Source organism: Micropterus salmoides, unplaced genomic scaffold, assembly GCF_014851395.1.
Source record: "Micropterus salmoides isolate LMB-PRFRI ecotype aquatic unplaced genomic scaffold, ASM1485139v1 Ms_hic_scaffold_9, whole genome shotgun sequence".
Classification (NCBI taxonomy): Eukaryota; Metazoa; Chordata; class Actinopteri; order Centrarchiformes; family Centrarchidae; genus Micropterus; species Micropterus salmoides.
Genome location: NW_024044681.1, coordinates 27,382,193 through 27,397,982, shown reverse-complemented (window position 1 = coordinate 27,397,982; position 15,790 = coordinate 27,382,193). Strand labels below are relative to the sequence as shown.

Genomic DNA, 15,790 nt, shown 5'->3' with positions numbered 1-15,790 from the left:
TGCTAGGTCATGGGTGCAAACTTGTCATTTGGGGCAGGCAATGCTGACAGTCTGCCTGATTTAAACTTCTGAATAGAATCTACACGTAGCCTATGCGTATCTACAGCAACTGTGATTTGTCACCATTTTCCCACTTTTTGCACCCCAGTGCCAACTGTATTTCGCTCTTCAGGTCTTGGTTTTTGAAGGTACTGAGCTCTTGACAGATGGAAGATATTGTTGAAAATATAATTTAAAGATACACAACTATGTGGATACTCCTACATGCTCACAGGAGTAATTATACATACATCTTAGGCCAGTAGTTCAGGAGAGTGTTAAAGGCAGAAGGAAGACCAAATGCAATTGCTAGGGGGGTGCCCATGACCAGCGGAAAGAAAATATTTAGTTGCATTTTATCACAATAATTTTGCATAATTAATGTTATAAGTTCCACCTGTGCTTAGTAAGATTTGTTCAATTGAGTAAACTGTTAAGTAAAGATGGGCAGACCGATAAGAAAAGCAAACATGCGATACTCATTAAGGATCCACTCAATGATCGTAGGCACAGGTTGTCTGAGGGGACTTAATAAGTTGCATGTAGGCAATTCTGTGATCTAGCAGTCTGCACATTTCTTATGGAATGACAAACAGGAGGTTGTTTTTTCTTGGTATGTCAGTATTACGCACCTTTTGTTCACCTGTTCTTCGATAATGGATGTTGTTTCTATGCTAAAATCAAGAACTTGCTTAATTAAATGGTTTATATTTTTTGTTTTTTGTAGGCGATGAGGAACAATCTGGGCCCATGTGGGCAGCAGAAGAAGATGATGATCCAGAAAATAGGTACGGTTCAAAAAGCCCGGATGTAGAGTTTGTTAAACACCCTAGGTGTGGAAGAAAGGCTGCCACTTCGAACCCCGACTTCTGTGCAAAATCTAGCAACACCCATGTCATTAAGACTCAGTTGCAGTCTATTCAAACAAGACCAAAACGTAGCTGCAGTAGAGCTCCAGCTATCAAATACACATTCTAGAGGTACACTGTGAAGCACAGGACCCACTTTATTTTACAGTGAGACTGAACCTGGCTTAGAACAGGCTCGTCTTCGTTTCCAATGTGTAATCCAGTATACATGTAAATGCTAGAGAAACATTTTAATTAAGATTTTTATTATTTCTTTTACCGCACTTCTATTCTTATTAAGCTGATACAAAAGGGAAATCCTTACAGTTGACCCAGTTTGCCCTAAGGTCTGAGCATCCATTTGAACAATGAAGGACGCTTATTTTGTCTTACAACTCAACCTGTTTATGTGTTACAGGTTTGTTTTGAGTGACAGTATTCTAACATATTTAGAATGTTTTGAACTTCAGTGTACTTTTTCTGTGTTATTACAGAATGCACAACAACCTGTTGTCCTCCATTGAGCAGCATTGTTAACTGGAGTAAATTGAATATTGTTATTTATAGGTGAAATATAAAGTTTGAAACATGCCTGGCAGATTTGTTTACACATACTTGCATCTCAAAAAAAAAAATAAAAGTCTGAATACCTTTTTTAAATCTCTATAAATTATTTTTTATGCCGAGCAATGTTTTGTGGTCACTTGTGGTAGGCAAGGCTTGCAAAACTGTAAGCATGAATACAACTTTTATGCTTCACCTTGACAATCATTCTTTTGATCTTCTGCTCTAAACTTAACCTTTCGTGGTGACAATTTCATATTAGTAAGATGAAGATGGCAAAATGATTGTTTGGTAAATTATCTGAAATGATGTACCTGGCTCTGTAAATGCAATTTAGCTTTATATTATTCAGCTTTTGAGTTTGGCACAAAAGTTTGATGGTGCTTCCTGTTGCAGCCCCTGTTAATTCTGGCCACACAATTCACTTCACATTCACTTGTATTTGATGCCACTGTTGATGCATTATTTTAGATTCTGAGTTCTTACTTTGTTATTAAAAAGACGACAATGATAGTATCATGAACATCTGTAAATCTCAGGATTTGTTAGACGGTTATTCTTACTGTCCAACTGACAAAAACATTTAGTCATTTGTAAACCTAGCATTTGTTTCTGGTAATAATCACTCTAAAAACTCACCCCAAGCACCATTCACAATTGCTTTATAGTATGCGAATCATGGTAGACACCAATGTTAACAGCCATTTGCAGTAGATTTTTGGTGCATGGCAATTGACATTGCTATTCGATTGTTAAATGGTGCTTTGTGGTGTTTTATTATTTTATTTTATTTTTTTAATGCATCAACATCAAGGCTTTGTTATTTGCGTGTGGCTGCCATGATGAAGAATACATTTTATTGTAACTATAACCTGGTTTGTAGTCTGTCTTCTTTTGATGCTACTTCACAAACAAGCTACTAGCTCTGGAGTCGAGAATATCGCCTTTTCAAAAACGTTTACTACTGTAGTTCCAGAAACTACAAATAAACAGATTCAGCTGGGCCACTGACCGTCACACCTAATGTAGTTCAGAGCGGGCTTTACAGCAGATTGACACTTACTGGATGCCTTGTACCATTTAAATTATGTCACCGCATGTGAACGTGTATGCATCTTACACATTCAGTGTATTACTGGCTTCACTGACTATTTCAAGAGTCTTAAGCTATAAACACAAGACCCACATTTCCCCAAATATTCTCAATTATGATCCCACTGTAAGCATTTGGGTTATGATGGGTGGAGTTGTCATTCAGCTTTTCTTCAATCAGTGATATTTATTGATATTATTTTATTACTGCCACTATTCCCTTTGCGGATTTATGTAGCACTGACATTAGGAGTTTGGGAACATGTACTAGTGCAAGTATGCAATATGCTAAAGTAGTGATTAGAGGACTGAGAAGTCTTATTCAGGATTTGTGTCCCCTACCAAAGAACTTTTACACTTTTTTTTCTCTGTTGGCGCTGCCTTAAGGGTTTGCTCACTCAAATTACAAAGACATGTTTTTCCACTACTGCACCTTTTTTTTGTATCTAGCCATCCATGCATGCAGTCTCAGTTTTATCTGCTGAGGTTTTGAGTTATCTGTCTGAGATTTGTGACACCACCCCGGTCCAGCAGAGGTGAATGCAGTGTTGTTATCGCTGCTAAGGCCAAGCCCTGAAGAACAGTGTAGGTTTTGTGCAGAGATTTTGGCGTTGTAATTGGAGGTCATGTGACGTACTCTGACCCAGAAAGACTTTTCCCTAGAATGTTAAAAAAATATGCAGCTGCAAAGCAGTGAATGAAATCTACTGTCACATGCATTCAGAAATGACTCTCTCTATAAAAAGTCATGAAAAGCTGCATCAACATATTGATTTCTTGCCGTGTGTGTGGGGGTGGTCATCTCAGCCAGTTTTTATAATGCGTCCAAGCTCAAAGCACTTGGGATTGACATTTGAACTTTTATTTTCAATCTCCTGGATAATCCAAATCATTTACAGTCCTCACTGTCAACAGTGTTCATCAGAACGATACCAGTGTTTTTGTATGTTTTACCCCACTTTCTATGCACAGAGTATACATTACTGCTGACCATTTTTTAAAGCATACTGTAGCTTTTACAGCTGATTTAAAACCTATTTTAAGAGGCTTAAACCCTCCTTGACAGGTGAGAACCTGCTGTTGCATTTTTCTGAATTAATGCAGGTTAAAACAATTCGTTCAAAAGCCTTTCAGGTCAGTGCTTCCAAATGTCAATGAGAAGGTTGTATATCTGAGAATTGAGAGTGGGCTGTGAAACAACAACCATTGTAATGCAAGAAGCGACCAAATTCCCTTTGTGCCTTTAATGACACCCATGTTTGTTTCTCATGTTTTTTCCAGGTCGGATTTTCTGACAGCACAGCAGTGAATGTGATGCTGTTAGGCAACAATCACTTAAATCTGGGATATTGTAGCCTCCTATCGGTACCTAGTCGTGTTTTTTTTTTTTTACGTCTGTGTTCAGCTGTAGTGATAGCAAAACTTTATCTTAATTAAAGAATGGTCAGCAGAAATGTAAAGTTTACAGTGTTTGTAGTTGGGCTAAAACATGAAAAGTACTCTGATATTCTATTAAAATCCACACAGCATGTGATTACCAATGGCAATGATGCCATGTGTGGCAGTATGTTAACTTTCATCAGTGTTTTTCTACTTCTTCTGTTTCGTCCTTTTCCCCCCGTCGAAACGTGTCAAATGAGTTCCAAGGCTCTGGCCTGTTACTGCTGTTGTCATCTGGCATTGCTCTACTGTAAAACGTATTTTACAATAAACTCTCAATGGACGTTGGTGATTTAATATCAGTGAAGATGGCAGTGATTCTGTGTCCAGTGACCTGCATTGACTACCCACTTTGAGATCGTCGTCAAACTTGTGCGCGCAATGCAGGTTGCTTGGTGAGAAAGGGTTGACGCTGGCCAGACAGTTGACCCGAGAGTAGACGAACTCGAGACACATACATGTCCCATGTAAGCGGGTATCATGGGTAATTACAGGTCATTCCCTTGTTGGGATATGTGTGTGTAACAGGTGGATGTAAAATGGGTTGAAGAGCGCAACTAATCGTGCATACTTGGTCAAAACACAATATGGTATTAAAACCATACATTTTTTTTATAAAACAATGGTGGTATGAACTGTCTTAGATTACCCATTTTGAAACCAGGTTTATATTCAACTGCAGTATAAAGGGATTAAAATCAGCTGAAAAAATTCATTCTGAGTAAATATTTATGTACAGACTTTGTTAGTAATTGCTGTTTGTCATTCCTCCCCCTTAACTGGCTGGTAGTACCAGAGGAGTATGTTGCCTTCCAGTCAGTTCTCACTTTTTGGATGAACTAGAGATCAATGTCATTTTTATTTTCACTTGGAAAACAATTGACAGATGTCTGTCAGACTTGTGCAAGCAAAACGCATTGTAGGGAAAAAAGGAAAGTACCCTCCTCCCACTCCCCAAAGGGAAATATACTAGAATATGTCTTTGTTTTTCTGTGAATGTTTGATGTAATAAATTGTTACCCTTAAAACACCTCTGTCTCATTTTTATTGCTATTGTTTTAAATGTGTGTCTTACAGTGTTGTGGCAGTTTGCTTTAATTGGTCTGTGACTTGACTAGCAGGGCTTTCTATTGGCACATAGTGTGGACTGACAAGTGACTCACTAAAGAGATGTGAGCAGAATTATAATTAGTTTCTTTTTAAGGCCAACAGCTGAATGACTATTTGCTCCTAACCAGCGCTTAAAGAATGATCTCTTAAATATTGAAGTCCAACATTTATAACAATTACAACAATATCCCGCTGAAGACAATGTTGCTGATCATGAAATGAACTTCAGGTCCCTTTTCCTTCTTTTCTACTTTTGAAAGAATCGCTAAGAAAATGCTATTGGCCCAAATCAAAGCCAACTACTCCTCGGGCGACGATATCTCTTCAGAGGAGGACACGCAGGAGGATGACTCTGAGTCGGAGGGTGACAGGGAGGAAAAACAAGGCAATGAGAATAATGGAACAGATGAAAAGGGTAAGTCTTTTTGTTTTTTCTCCAAAGTAACACATTTTTAGCTTTTCTCTTGTGCATCTTTTTATAAGCACAAGCATTCTCCAGTGGCAACGGAAGTTATGAGTAGAAAGTTACCCAGTTGTCCTGTTACTTTTTTGGGTTAAGGAAGGGATACAACAATGACAGACTATATCTCTGCCGCAGGGGAAGACTTGGCTTCAGAATCATCTGGCTCCACGTCTAATGGGCCCAGCTCAAGGCACCATCTTCTCCGCCACAAACTAACCTTAGACGAGGGAACATCAGGTGACAAGGCCGTGGCAGAGAGTGAAGCAGGAAGGCAGGAGAGCAAGCAAAGAGCCGGAAGCAAACACGTGAGCTGTAAGGACACCTCTAACATTAGAAACAAGTACGTCTGAATAGGGAGTACCTACTTATCTCGATTGTCTGAATTTGATTTCTGTCAAGCTGATAGTGAAAGTGATGGTGACTGTAACGAGTCAGAGCTGGAAGAAGGTGGGATGAGCGAGGAGCTGAGTCAGTCAGAGGAGGAGTCCACTCAAGACATACTCAAAAGGTTTGTTCCTTTCAACTGTTATTGATAACTTCAAAAACAAAATAGATATCATGTCTTTGTTCTGATTTTAAATTTCAATGTGTGTTATACCTATATTATAAATATAAAATTCTATTAAAAAAATAAAAATAAATCAATCTACCCTGGCTTTACTGGATCTACTGAGAACTGCACCCAATATCATGAACACCTGGATAATATATAGTAATGCAATAAAATACAAATAGCTTTCAATAAAACAACTTTGCACAGCTTATAACCTTTTTTTCATGCAATGTACATTTTTGTCGAGACCATCAGAGAAAGGTTTAAATCTGATTCAAATTACATTATGGAATAGCATTTATTGCTGGACTAACGACTCAGAGTGATTTAGACTGTCCAGGTGTTCATGATATTTTGTCCACCCTTGCTGCAACTGACACTGAGCAAGTTCTGTGCCTGTTCCTGTTATAGAAGCCAAGAGCATTACCGATTAAATGACGATCGATTAAAGGTTTCATTTACAAAAACATTTGTACACTGAATATTTAAATTCATGGTAAACTGTCTGAAGCCAACACGTTAATGTCTTTCACACTGGCAAATCTAAACTCTCAACAAAGCATGTAGTGCTATATTTACTTCTGAAATACTGTATAGCTTCACTGCAGTACCAGTACTTACTATTTACATGTAGTTCATTTTAATTTCTGATGATGTTCTCTTTTTAGCTCCACTAAAGTGAAGGAGGCACCCCGTAGTTACGAAAAGAAGAAACAAGTGCCCTGCATTTGGCTATCTGACTCCAGCAGTGAGAAGGTAGCTTACTATTCTTATCTGTATCTGCTCACCCATTATACCTTATCCTTAAACTTTAACTCCCAGGTGAGAAGAGAAGGCAGTAGGCACCTGTGTCTAATGGTCATGTTGCTTGCTGAATCTGTCTGTATTTGAGCAGAGCGATAAAGAGGATGCAGACGAGGAGATGAGTGCCAGTAAAGGCACCCCCAAAGGACGCAAAAAGATCCGCAAAATCATTGAAGATGTGAATCTCCGTGCTGAGACCCAGGAAGCCCTCAGGGAGGAGGAGGAGAGGTGCAAACGGTTGGCAGATAGGGAACAACAGATGGAGGACAGGAGAGAGGTAATGCATACACAGCAGGTAAAACTGCCCATTAAACTTCACTGTGTGGTTGATCAATGAATGTTTGCAGTAGCTCAATCCCTGTTGTTAAATGACCGCACAGAACACAATTAATCGAAATCTTACCAAAATCACAATGGCCCATTGGAATTTTTCAATCTGAGGAGGTGCATTATTTGTTAAAGGCAGAATGTCTGTTAAAATGTGTCATGGCTTACACGTCATATTATAGAGACTTAATAAAACACATTTGTATGGTACAGAACCCTCCAAAAATCACACTATAATCATTTAAATATGTTTTTCATTGAATACGAGAATAATGATCTTACCCTCCACTGTCGCAAATCATATAAAAAAATATCAGTCCAAATAATCGCCATTAGATATTTTGTTCAATATCGTTCAACTGTAGCGTGTAGCGTTTTGGGGTTTCCTAAGGGGATGAGCAAACAGACAAAATGCTGTCTGTGCGGCATTGTTTTCCAGATTATTGTGATACCGGATGAGCAGTCTCAAGTTCAGTGTCCAATCACCACCAAGCTGGTCCTGGATCAGGACGAGGAGACCAAGGAGCCTCTCGTTCAGGTGCACAGGAACCTGGTGACAAAGCTGAAGCCTCACCAGGTGGACGGTTAGTTTGTGCACTCTTTTCACTTACGCCGAGGAGGACATTGCTTTGCTAGTATGCACAATACAGGCATGTTGACACCAACAGCATTAGTTAATACAGTTCTTGGTTGCATGAGTAATACATTTGGAGTTTACAGCAAGTCTCAATACACAAATATCTCAGAGAGCAGTTGGAAATGATGACCCGTCGGTTACTGATCAATCCAAAAATTGAGAACCGGTTTGTGTTCACACAAAACCTACGTACTGTGTTCTCCAACAGGTGTTCAGTTTATCTGGGACAGTTGTTGTGAGTCTGTGAAAAAGGCCAACTCTTCTCCTGGATCAGGCTGTATACTGGCACACTGCATGGGCCTGGGAAAGACTCTGCAGGTGAAGACATACACATGTCCACCTCCAATATTTGTGTTTGCTTTGACTTTAATATTCATAGCTGTTTTATTTTATAGGTGGTAACTTTCCTCCACACGGTGCTGCTATCAGAGAACCTGAAATTCAGAACAGCCCTCGTCGTGTGTCCACTTAATACTATCCTCAACTGGGTCAACGAGTTCAAGAAATGGCAAGACAGCATGAGAAAAGATAAAGTTCAAGTATGCAAAGCAATTCTAATGTGTTAAATCACAAATGGGCAAAATACTGTGCTTCAGATGCTTTATGTTTCCCTCTTTGCTTAATGTATACAAACTTATGTAAATAAGTGGTTGTTGTTCAAACACACACACATATGTTACAGGTTACAGAACTGGCGACAATAAAGCAATCAGAACGATTCAGAGCTCTGCAGAGGTGGCAGAGAGATGGAGGTGTTATGATAATGGGGTATGAGATGTACCGCATCCTGTCGCTAGCCCGGAAAATCAGTGATGAGGAGCAGAAGAAAGAGCTGAAGAGCATTCTGGTGGATCCAGGTACAGGAACTTTGTAATGGCAAGATATAGTTAAAATGTTATGTGTCGTTGCTTTGCTCTTGGGAACTGTTTTGATCTGTTTTCTCTCCTGTTTGTCTTCTTTCAGGTCCAGACTTTGTGGTTTGTGACGAAGGGCACATCCTGCGCAATGACGCATCCAATATCTCCAAAGCTATGAATGCCATCAAGACCCGAAGAAGAGTGGTGCTAACTGGCACACCACTACAAAACAACCTGGAAGAGTGTAAGTTTGCGACACTACGTCCTATTAAATAGTGCCTTGAGGTCACACTTTGCTTGAAGTGACGTAGAATATTATCCAACCACGGAGTGATGAGAATTGAGATGCTTTTCTATTATGAATGAACGAATGACAACAAAGTGAATTGTTGAAGTCAACCCACTTTAAACAGGATGTGTGGTAATGTGCAGTGAGTCCGTCATCTTTCACAACACACTGAGCCCCATTATTAATGCACAATATGCGAAAAAACTGACAATATTTTTCTTTGCTGCGATATAAATTGTGATATGAAAAAATACAGGAATCTTCACCTTTGAAAAGGATTAAACATCCTCGAATTTTTGGGGTTATTTTGTAGGGTAAAAAATGCATAAAAACTAAACAAGCTGAAAAATTCCTTTTTAGCCTGAAGATATTTTTGAGTGCAAACTATCCTTTTTTGAGCATTAATGCAGTAAACACATTTTGAACAAAAATATAATGTAAAATCCTTTTGTATCGAGCAGCAGAAAAATGTAGGTGCTTGAGTTTAATTGACTTGTATGACAATTGCACATGCACACATTGCGATGACGATGCTGAAACAATATATTGTGCTGCCCTACTACCTTTCCTCATATATCCTTGGCTGTTTTACTGTAGTGTTGGTGCCTTTTAAAGGGGCTGTTGATGATTTTGTTTTCTAAAGTCATAACAATGTATAAAAAGCACAAAAATGGAACATTTAGGTTTTACCATTTTATCTTTTAGACACATTTTGGAAAACAGGCCGAGAGATGCTCAGATCAATTGTTTGTGTGCCGAAACATGGCAGCCTACACTATGGTAACCTGAGGCCAGAGTACATGCTTTTGGTGGATGAGTTTGACAGTGATTGGCTATGTTTCTTTAGGTTTCATTATGTGTGTATATGTGTGCGTATAGACATACAGTAAATAAAGTATTAACACGGCTCCTTGAAATATATCACTTTTTTTTTACTGACATCACTGATGACCCTAAACTGCAGTACTAAAACAAATTGGCCTTTTAGACCAAATTACTACATTAAGTGTAGGCAGATATGAAAGATATTTCATTTTAAGGGATCACATTGATACACCATAGTTTGTTCCCACAGATCACTGCATGGTCAATTTCATCAAGAAGAATCTTCTGGGCTCACTGGGCGAGTTTCGAAACCGTTTTATCAACCCGATACAGAACGGCCAGTGTGCTGACTCCACACCAAAAGACGTCCGGATAATGAAGAAGCGAGCGCATGTACTTTATGCAATGTTGGCTGGTTGTGTGCAGGTAAAAGAAAACACTATCAGTTGCAGGCTGTTTGTACATAATACAGTTTGGTCTTAGCTCTCACAACCCTGTTTTGTCGTTTTCTTAGAGGAGAGATTACTCAGAGCTGACTCAGTTTCTGCCTTCCAAACATGAGTATGTGCTGGCAGTGAGGATTTCCCCACTTCAGTATCAGCTGTACCGCTACTACCTTGACCATTTCACTGGTAAGAACCTGTCCTCACGTGTTTTCTATAAGAAAAAGAAAAGAAATGTAGTAATCATAGAAGAACATAGAAACAGATGCAAATAGATTTCACTGAATCCTGCGTTCTTAATGTTCATGTTTTTACTTTGCTTTATGACTTTAACTTGTAACACTTTGAGATTTTTTCAAATGATTTGTTTTAAATTGTCATTTATGATCTCAGATTTTCCCATTTTACAGTTTATTCATAGATAACGATAGTGGACTGTCAATAACTTAAGATGCGTGACATTTAGTCATAACGTAACTAATCCAACACACTAAATCATCAGAGGCTGAGATATGATCATCATCAGCCAATGTGAAAAGGAAGTAAAAATCAGTAATGGTGTTGTACCTTTACTTTTTTAGAAAGTCAGGGGGTTCACAGATGATCGATGATCTGAAGTTAATACGTTTGTTTCTCCAGGTGTTGGTTCCATGCCCAACAGAGCAAAGACGAGGACTGGAGCAAACCTGTTCAAGGACTTTCAGGTGCTCGGCCGAATTTGGACTCATCCCTGGTGCCTTCAGCTCAACTACATCAGCAAGGAGAACAAGGTACAAAAAAAGAAATCACCTTGACACCTAATTAGTCTGACATGACCTAAAGCATTTAATTTAACTTTAATTACAGGGACATTTTGAAAAGAAGAAACAAGTTAAAGCGGCAGCTCTGCTGAGAAATGAAGAAACCATTGTGGTTGAGAGGTAATACCTACTGCATTCATAATCACACTCAACCTTAGGTAGGTAGGTTTATTGTTACAATATAACAAGTTATAGAGTAAAATTGAGTGTGTAACTCCCTTCTGCCACATAGTAGACAATATACATTAATAAAGAATCAATTATGAAAAATGGTAAACAGAAATAAACATCAATGGAGCAGTGCTGAGTATGAATTAGAGTTTGAGTCTGATAGCTTGGAGAGAAAGCTGCTCTGCAGTCTGGTGGTGTGGCAGCAGAAACTTCTATATCTCTTCCCTGAAGGCAGCAGGGTGAACAGGCTGTGGCTGGGTGGATACTGTCCTTTAGTATCCTTTGGGCTCTGCACAGGCACCTCATCTCACTGTTATCACTGATGCTCGGGATATGGGTACCAATGATCTTCTGAGCTGTTTTAATCACCCGCAACAGAGCCCTCCGGTCCTAGCCGTGCCCATGCCATTTTGTGATGTTTCCAGTCAGTGCCTCTGTAAAAGCTGAAAAGAACTTGGCATGAGAATTTGGCCTTCTTAAACTTCCTCAAGAAATACAGTCATTTCTGAGCATTCTTCACCAGCGTGGAGAATTAAGAGTTTCCGTAAAAAAGGAGAATAAAAGCAAAAATATAGCATAAATTAAGGGAGCTACTGGTCGCTGCGTCTACACGCACTGCCGTTGCCATGGAAAATGCACCCTAACACATCAGTTTCACTTTATTTGTTTCTCGTTAAAGCTGCACATCTATTGGCTATCAGACTAGTTAGTCAGTTAGTAACAGGGAACAGGATGCATTGAAGCACCTACACCAATGTAAAGTCAGATATTCCTGTAATTCTAGAGTGATAAATGTGCAAAACGTTCCAAAAATAAGATATTGTGTGGATTAGTGGCAGACAAAGCAATGCCTTTAAAACAAGTAACTGTCGCAGAAATTATATTCCTGGTGAGGGGTTGAGCAAAGAACTGAGTTACAACCAACCGTCGTCTTTAAAGAATTTATTTAACAAAAGAGAATAACAGAGAAGTACAGAGACCTGCTGCCTAGGGCGGCATCGGGCGTCTGGCCCCGAGCAAATGGATGCATCATCATTTACACAATCTAGGTTTCTATGTTTTGGGGAACAGAGATCCTCTCCCGGCCTTGAATGAACATTCCAGGAGAGGAGAGGAACAACAAGAGGGGGAAAACACCAAAACAGTCTCACAGCTCTGACCTAAACCCTAGTAAATGTGGACAGACTAACATAAGAAGTATAGGAGAGGAAAGGTTAAGGATAAAAACACTAAAAACACTATATATATGTATATGTGTGTGTGTGTGTGTGTGTGTGTGTGTGTATATGTATATATATATATATATATATATATATATATATATATATATATAATGTGTATATGTATACCTTTATACACTTTTTTGCCTGATGTAGTGGTCTGAGAGAGAACGAAGGGAATAACGATGACGGCAGGGCAGCGGGCATTGTTGATGTGTCCAACGGCGCTCCAGCAGTAGAAGGTATTTAAGCTTCATGTGTCACTGATACTCCAGCCCTGTAGCTTGAACACTAATATAGTTTGTGTTATATTTTGTGTAGGAGAGACGGCAACCATCAGCTCAAGGCCTCAGAGTCAAGATGAGGGCTGGTTCAGGAATCTGCTGTCAGAAAAAGACGCTAAAATCCTGGAGCACTCAGGGAAGATGGTGCTCTTATTTGAGATCCTCAGAATGGCTGAAGACCTGAACGAGAAAGTGTATGTGTATTTTCTGATAATTCTGAAAATTTTAAACACAGACACACAGAAGTGGTCCGTCAGCTAACCAAATCCATCCATTTGCTCTTTTAGGCTTGTGTTCAGTCAGTCCTTGATCACATTAGACCTCATTGAGGACTTCCTTGTGGCTTCTCACCAAGCCAGAGACCCATCATTATTCAAAGGTATTCTGTGTATGGCAAAGAACATATGATGTAAGGGAAACATCTTCCTTGATGCTAATTTACTTTTTTGTACTTTGTTGTTCTCACAGTGGGCAGCTGGATTAAAAACATTGATTACTATCGGCTTGATGGTTCCACCAGTGCTACGTTAAGGAAGAAATGGGCAGATCTGTTCAATAATACTGACAATTTTCGGTACAGATGATCAATCTTTCCATATTAATTACACTGGATTAATATAAGGCAGAATGTGTGACAGTGGCATGACATAGTTTCTGATTGTATTTTATTGATCTTTATTTTAGCGGCAGATTGTTTCTCATCTCAACGAGAGCAGGCTCACTTGGCATCAACCTCGTCGCTGCCAACAGGGTCATTATTTTTGACGCCTCATGGAATCCCTCATATGACGTACAGAGCATATACAGGGTGTACCGCTTTGGTCAGTTCAAACAAGTGTTCGTGTACCGCTTCTTGGCTCAGGTAAGTTCACTGGTCTTCATTTACAGTAACTCTTAAGTCTTTACATCGTTGATGCTTGGTGCACAAACGGTCAATTTGGATGACTTTGACTCTGTTTCCTAAATGACAGAGTTTTTATGCGAAGATGAAAAACATATTATCATCACTATCTTGGTGCTGCTGTTGACATTCTCGCAGACGCAAATTCAAAATAAAATGGGTGTATACGTGTATGTATGTGTATATAAATAACTGTATATATTGTTTTATGTATTTTATATTTTAACAGTCTAATATACATTTAATCATCTGGTCAGTTCTGTGTGTAGCATTAAGGGACTACAAACTTCAATTTTGTTGTACAACCTTGTGTTGTATAATCATAATCTACCTTGATAAATGTGGATGTTTTATAAATGTGAAGAGAAATATGTTCATTGTGATAATTAACTGATGTTACTATTTAACAATATCGGCCCAATATTCCGTGTAAAACGCATAAACTCGTGGCAACGCTCTCCAGTCTTAATCAATGTTTTATTAAAACAGTCACACAAGCTGATGTGCGTTGCAGTTTCAAGAGAGATAATCTGTCTATACAGTTTGTAATGCACTGGCTAAACAGTGCCTGAAATAGTTGCTCATTTATTTAAGTTTAAAGTTTTTAGTTTAGTTATATATAAATATATAAATTTTAATATTAATACTGCTGTTATGTATTTTTTGAAAGTAACAGATTAAAAGGACTTAACAGTAGCGTTGTGTGTTTTTTGGGACAAAATGTAAGTCTTCTTGAGCTGCACTACGTACCTTAAGTCAGTTAAATTTCGTTCGTAAGGTGATTTATTGATTAATGGAAAATGAGCAAAGATTTTCTTCAGCTACATACATTGATGTTGATTTTGTTCTGACTTTTCCCCAGAGTCTTTGCTTTTTTTTTTTTTCTTGAGAAACACTGGATATTTTTTTGTTGTCAGTAAAAATATCCTAATGATCTAGGGATGATCACTCTTTGCAGCTGCTCACAACTCATAGACACATGTAACCTGTGGTGAGAGGTCACATGGCTTCATTTTAAGGTGTCACAAGGCTAGAAAGCACTGCCATAAAGATGAAAAAGACTGAAGGTTTAAGAGTGATACATGACTTCTGAGAGGCTCTTTTTTAAATTAAATTCTGAATCAAATTTCAATTTATGATCACACATTTTTGCAATATATTTATATATAAATATAAACCTATACATAAACCTTTCTGTCCTGTTTATTATTGTGTACATCTTCATCTCCAGGGCACCATGGAGGAGAAGATCTATGATCGTCAGGTGACCAAGCAGTCTTTGTCCTATCGAGTGGTAGATCAGCAACAGATTGAGAGGCACTTCACCCTTTTTGAACTGACTGAACTTTACACATTTGAGCCAGACCTGCTGGACGACCCAAACTCTAAGAAAAGCAGAAGAACCACCTCGGTTTTGCCGAAGGTGACGTCACCATCTTTATTTTCACGTTTCTGCTTTGATGACACGAAAATATAAAACACAGCTGTGTGAAAACAATTGTGCAAATAATTTGCAATATCGAATGACTTTTTGTTTGTGGTTCCTAGGATACAGTCCTGGCACAGCTGTTACAAACATGTAAAGACCAGATAGTGTCTTTCCACGAGCATGAATCGCTGCTGGACCATAAACAAGAAGAGGAGCTCAGTGAGGCAGAACGCAAAGCTGCCTGGGCCGAGTACGAGGCCGAGGTAAGGAGCTGAACACTACAAAGCAAAGATTTAATGAGCACTGTCTCAACTGCATGTCCTAGTCTTCATGCACTGTGTTTTACATTATAATTCAATGTGCTTACTTATGTAAATGCCTTTGTATTTTGTCCTCAGTCAAACACGGCCAACCTACCAGTTAGCTCAACCCAGGACACCTTGGATATGAAGACCAATGAACAGCTACTGGTATGAATAAATATAATTTTCTGAAACTCTTTTCTTAGAACTGCTGCTGGTGATATTTGTGTTTTATAACGTATTACATAATGTCTTTGCAGGAATTGCTTAACAGGAGCAGAGGAAATGTGTCTGTGGCCTTCCTGTCGCTGCAGAGGATGAGGTCTCACACTAGCGAGGACTACTTGCTGCGAGTGGTGAGTGACCTGAATGTCTCATTAAGTATTTAAAAT

General features: G+C 38.9%; 1 protein-coding gene across 2 annotated transcripts in view; it reads left to right on the top strand.

Annotated features, from left to right (window-relative positions):
• LOC119895810 (transcriptional regulator ATRX-like) overlaps positions 1-15,790 on the top strand; it is a 30,617-nt gene that overhangs the window by 12,893 nt on the left and 1,934 nt on the right. For both annotated transcript variants that reach the window (XM_038709145.1, XM_038709146.1), the window contains exons 10-33: positions 767-827; positions 5,354-5,508; positions 5,692-5,868; positions 5,956-6,064; positions 6,778-6,865; positions 7,005-7,190; positions 7,680-7,824; positions 8,086-8,195; positions 8,273-8,416; positions 8,560-8,734; positions 8,841-8,978; positions 10,099-10,274; positions 10,363-10,480; positions 10,931-11,061; positions 11,138-11,211; positions 12,639-12,724; positions 12,804-12,960; positions 13,054-13,145; positions 13,235-13,340; positions 13,451-13,628; positions 14,899-15,090; positions 15,216-15,359; positions 15,495-15,566; positions 15,659-15,754. In XM_038709145.1, coding sequence (XP_038565073.1) covers positions 767-827; positions 5,354-5,508; positions 5,692-5,868; positions 5,956-6,064; positions 6,778-6,865; positions 7,005-7,190; positions 7,680-7,824; positions 8,086-8,195; positions 8,273-8,416; positions 8,560-8,734; positions 8,841-8,978; positions 10,099-10,274; positions 10,363-10,480; positions 10,931-11,061; positions 11,138-11,211; positions 12,639-12,724; positions 12,804-12,960; positions 13,054-13,145; positions 13,235-13,340; positions 13,451-13,628; positions 14,899-15,090; positions 15,216-15,359; positions 15,495-15,566; positions 15,659-15,754 — 3,110 coding nt within the window. The remainder of the gene's footprint in view (positions 1-766; positions 828-5,353; positions 5,509-5,691; positions 5,869-5,955; positions 6,065-6,777; positions 6,866-7,004; positions 7,191-7,679; positions 7,825-8,085; positions 8,196-8,272; positions 8,417-8,559; positions 8,735-8,840; positions 8,979-10,098; positions 10,275-10,362; positions 10,481-10,930; positions 11,062-11,137; positions 11,212-12,638; positions 12,725-12,803; positions 12,961-13,053; positions 13,146-13,234; positions 13,341-13,450; positions 13,629-14,898; positions 15,091-15,215; positions 15,360-15,494; positions 15,567-15,658; positions 15,755-15,790) is intronic.